Source organism: Elephantulus edwardii, unplaced genomic scaffold, assembly GCF_000299155.1.
Source record: "Elephantulus edwardii isolate Elephantulus edwardi_28Jun2011 unplaced genomic scaffold, EleEdw1.0 scaffold00096, whole genome shotgun sequence".
NCBI classification, from domain to species: Eukaryota; Metazoa; Chordata; class Mammalia; order Macroscelidea; family Macroscelididae; genus Elephantulus; species Elephantulus edwardii.
The window spans coordinates 781,012-784,047 of NW_006399846.1; the positions used below are offsets into that span (position 1 = coordinate 781,012).

Below are 3,036 nucleotides of genomic sequence, written 5' to 3' on the forward strand. Positions count from 1 at the left end.
ACACACACACACACACACATACATATATATACCTTTGAGATTGGAGTGCAACTTCTTGCCACTAGGCCACCAGAGCTTCCTATATACTTCTTTAATTTATATGAGTTTCTTTTTTTGAAGGAAAAGAACAATGTGTGGGATGTGCCTTAGCAGGGCATTTGGAGTTATTGAAAGTCATCTTCATACCAACTTTTATCTAATTAATGTGATCACAATGAGATAGGCTTCATGAAATCTTAAAAGAATGAGATTTGGGACACATAAGGGAATGAAAAATTAGGAACCCAAGATATGTGGATTAATATCAAAATCACACACACACACACACACACACACACCCAAAAAAAGAGCTAAGCAGTGAGCTGTGTGTCTGGAATAGAATTCAGTCATGAAGTGTGGGCCAGAGAGCTCCTTCCAAATTGCCCATCCTTAGGTCCTCGGAGCTACAGGAAAGCATTACACCACAGGAAGGGCCAGGCAATCAGAAGGAGATTGAGACAGAGACAGCTTACTTGAAGAATTTGCTAAGTAATTGCCATTGTACCATACTTTGTGCACTGTGTTGAGACTTTTGCACATTATGAGAACATCATTTATAATACATGGAGAAAGAGGTAAAATATCCCAAAAGAAGAGAAAGAAGAAGAATCAGGAACTCATTTTCAGGCTCAGACTTTTCAAGCGGGTCTCCTTGCTTCACAGATGTTGGCTGTAGAATTTTGGTTAGTGAAGTGGAAGACAATGTGGGTGTGGAGTGGGGAGGAGGGAGCCACATGGGGGAGATTTATGGTGGTATATTCACTGGCACAAAACTGTTGGGCTATAGGCACCATGTTGAACACCAGGGGCTCAGACATAAGTAAAAGAGATGTAGTCCCTGCTTTCTTAAGGTTAAGCTGAAGGCACAGCGGATGATTTTTCATAAGGAGCTTCTTCAAAGAAGCAAAGATAGTAGGCTGTATGGTGGTAAGAAGCTTCACTACAATCCCAAAAGTATGCAGTTCAAATCCACCAGTTGGTCTGTGGAAGAAAGATGGAGAATTTTCTCCTCTGCAATTAACTACCTCTGAAAAACCACTGAAGGGTCAGCTATGAGTTGATTCCAGCTTGACAGCACACAACAGCAAAAAGATGTCTGAAAGACTCTTGGAGTTAATAATGTAACAGGAAGTTACCTGAGGAAGCCTTCACAGCATATGGCTTCTGAGCCCCAGAGGTGTGCAAATCCTCTAATGAGAACTGGAATCTGTACCTAGGACATGACCCTGGGGCAGCCATCATGCAGAGCTCACCCTACAACTGCCTGCTTCTTATCCTTTTCCTCTGCTTTCAGATCAAAGCCGGTGGGACTCCTCCAGTCCGGCTCTGTGGTCACCAGGGCTCCCAGCTGGGCAGCCTACCTGGCCAGAGGGAGTTTGTGTCCTCAGGAAAGAGGTTGCAGCTGACCTTCCGCACTGATGTCTCTTTGGAGGATAGAACCACCCATCTGCACAAGGGCTTTCTCGCCCTCTACCAAGCTGTGGGTGAGTGTCCTTCCTGAGGGTTGTACCATGAGGGCAATATCTTCTTCCAGCCACGGTCCCAGGATAACTTCAAAAGGGAGTTTGATTGATAATAGGCTAGAGGCTTAGGAACTCCTGGGCTGGACCTCATCCCTGTCCAGCTCTGATCCATTAAAGGGACACCACTGCTCAGCTCCAGCAGGTTAATTCCAAACAACACTGGAAAAAAGCCAGGTGTATTAGAAACCATTTAATTTCCAAGAATATTAAAACTCAAATGTATTGCCATCAAGTCAGAACTGACTCATAGCTGACCCTCCACCTCATTTACAGAGAGCTGTAAATTGTACAGGAGATGTAGCCAGTGGATTCAAGCACCAGAGAGGTGCCACCTTTGGGTTGGCAGTGCAGCTCTCTGCAGATGATGCTTTCAGAGTTCTGTCCTTTTCCAAGAGGAGCCAAAAATCTAGATTTTAAAAGTGAAATTCCAGGAAACAGTGGGCCACTGTCTCCACCTCCGGAGTGGTGGGTAGGTCTTCCTGTAGGATGTCTGCTTATTGGACATTAAAACCTGTCCTTGAGTGCTGTGCTGTGTGTGATAGTCTGATGGGTTCCCCAGCAGTAGTGCATGTCTGCTCATCTTTCATTTGCTTTTTGCCCCATTAAATGCTGTGAGATGCTGCAATTATCCTTCTTCTTCTCTCTCATTTAACTGTATAATCTGACTGAAATTTTTTTTCTTAAGGATAATACACTTGCATGGTTCATATTTCTAAACAAAATGACAATATTAAAAAAATTTTAAAAACCTTTCTCTAATCTTTGACTCTTAGACTCTTGGTACTCTGTCCAAAAATAACCCAATCTCCAATCCCTGAGTATTCTTCAAAAGCTATTTTGTGTCATACAAGCATAAATATTGTATGTGTTGTGTATTATGCACAGTGTTAACCTTGACACTTTTTCCGCCCAACTATGTATCTTAGAGATCATTCCCTGTGAGTATAGTTAGCATGGGCTTGTTCTTTTTAACGATTATATAATATTCCTTCGAGTGATGTGTCAATGTGTTCAATTAGTCCCCTACTGATAGATGTTACAAACACTATTGTTGCAGATATCTTTGTATATGCTTTTTTGTCTTTTAAAAAGAACTTTTCCAGTGATTAGCATAAAAGTTTATAAAGCAATTTGGTTTTCTATCCAGCAATTCACACACATTCTGTTTTATGATACTTATATTTCTCACACGTAACAGCACTCTTCTCACATTCCTCTGTTTCCTATTTCCATTTCTATCCCTTCTTTCCTATCCCTTCCTGCTTTCTGAACTTTCCCCCTGGGAATGTGTTGCCCTCTTGATCTTGTATGTTGATTATTCTAAGGAATGTGTTCCTCTTCAGTGTTAGTGATCATCTACCTGATTGGAAGTTGGTTTACGGAGGCACATTCAGTTCCAGACTTGAAGGGTCACTAAGTGTCATAGTCTAGAGGGGATCCACTAGTCTCAGAACAGCAAGTCTGGTATTTTTTT

General features: G+C 42.0%; 1 protein-coding gene across 1 annotated transcript in view; it reads left to right on the plus strand.

Annotated features, from left to right (window-relative positions):
* The window catches only part of C1RL (complement component 1, r subcomponent-like), a 24,734-nt gene that overhangs the window by 14,866 nt on the left and 6,832 nt on the right, over nucleotides 1-3,036 (plus strand). Inside the window, exon 3 of the mRNA XM_006891349.1 lies at nucleotides 1,334-1,523. Coding sequence (XP_006891411.1) covers nucleotides 1,334-1,523 — 190 coding nt within the window. The remainder of the gene's footprint in view (nucleotides 1-1,333; nucleotides 1,524-3,036) is intronic.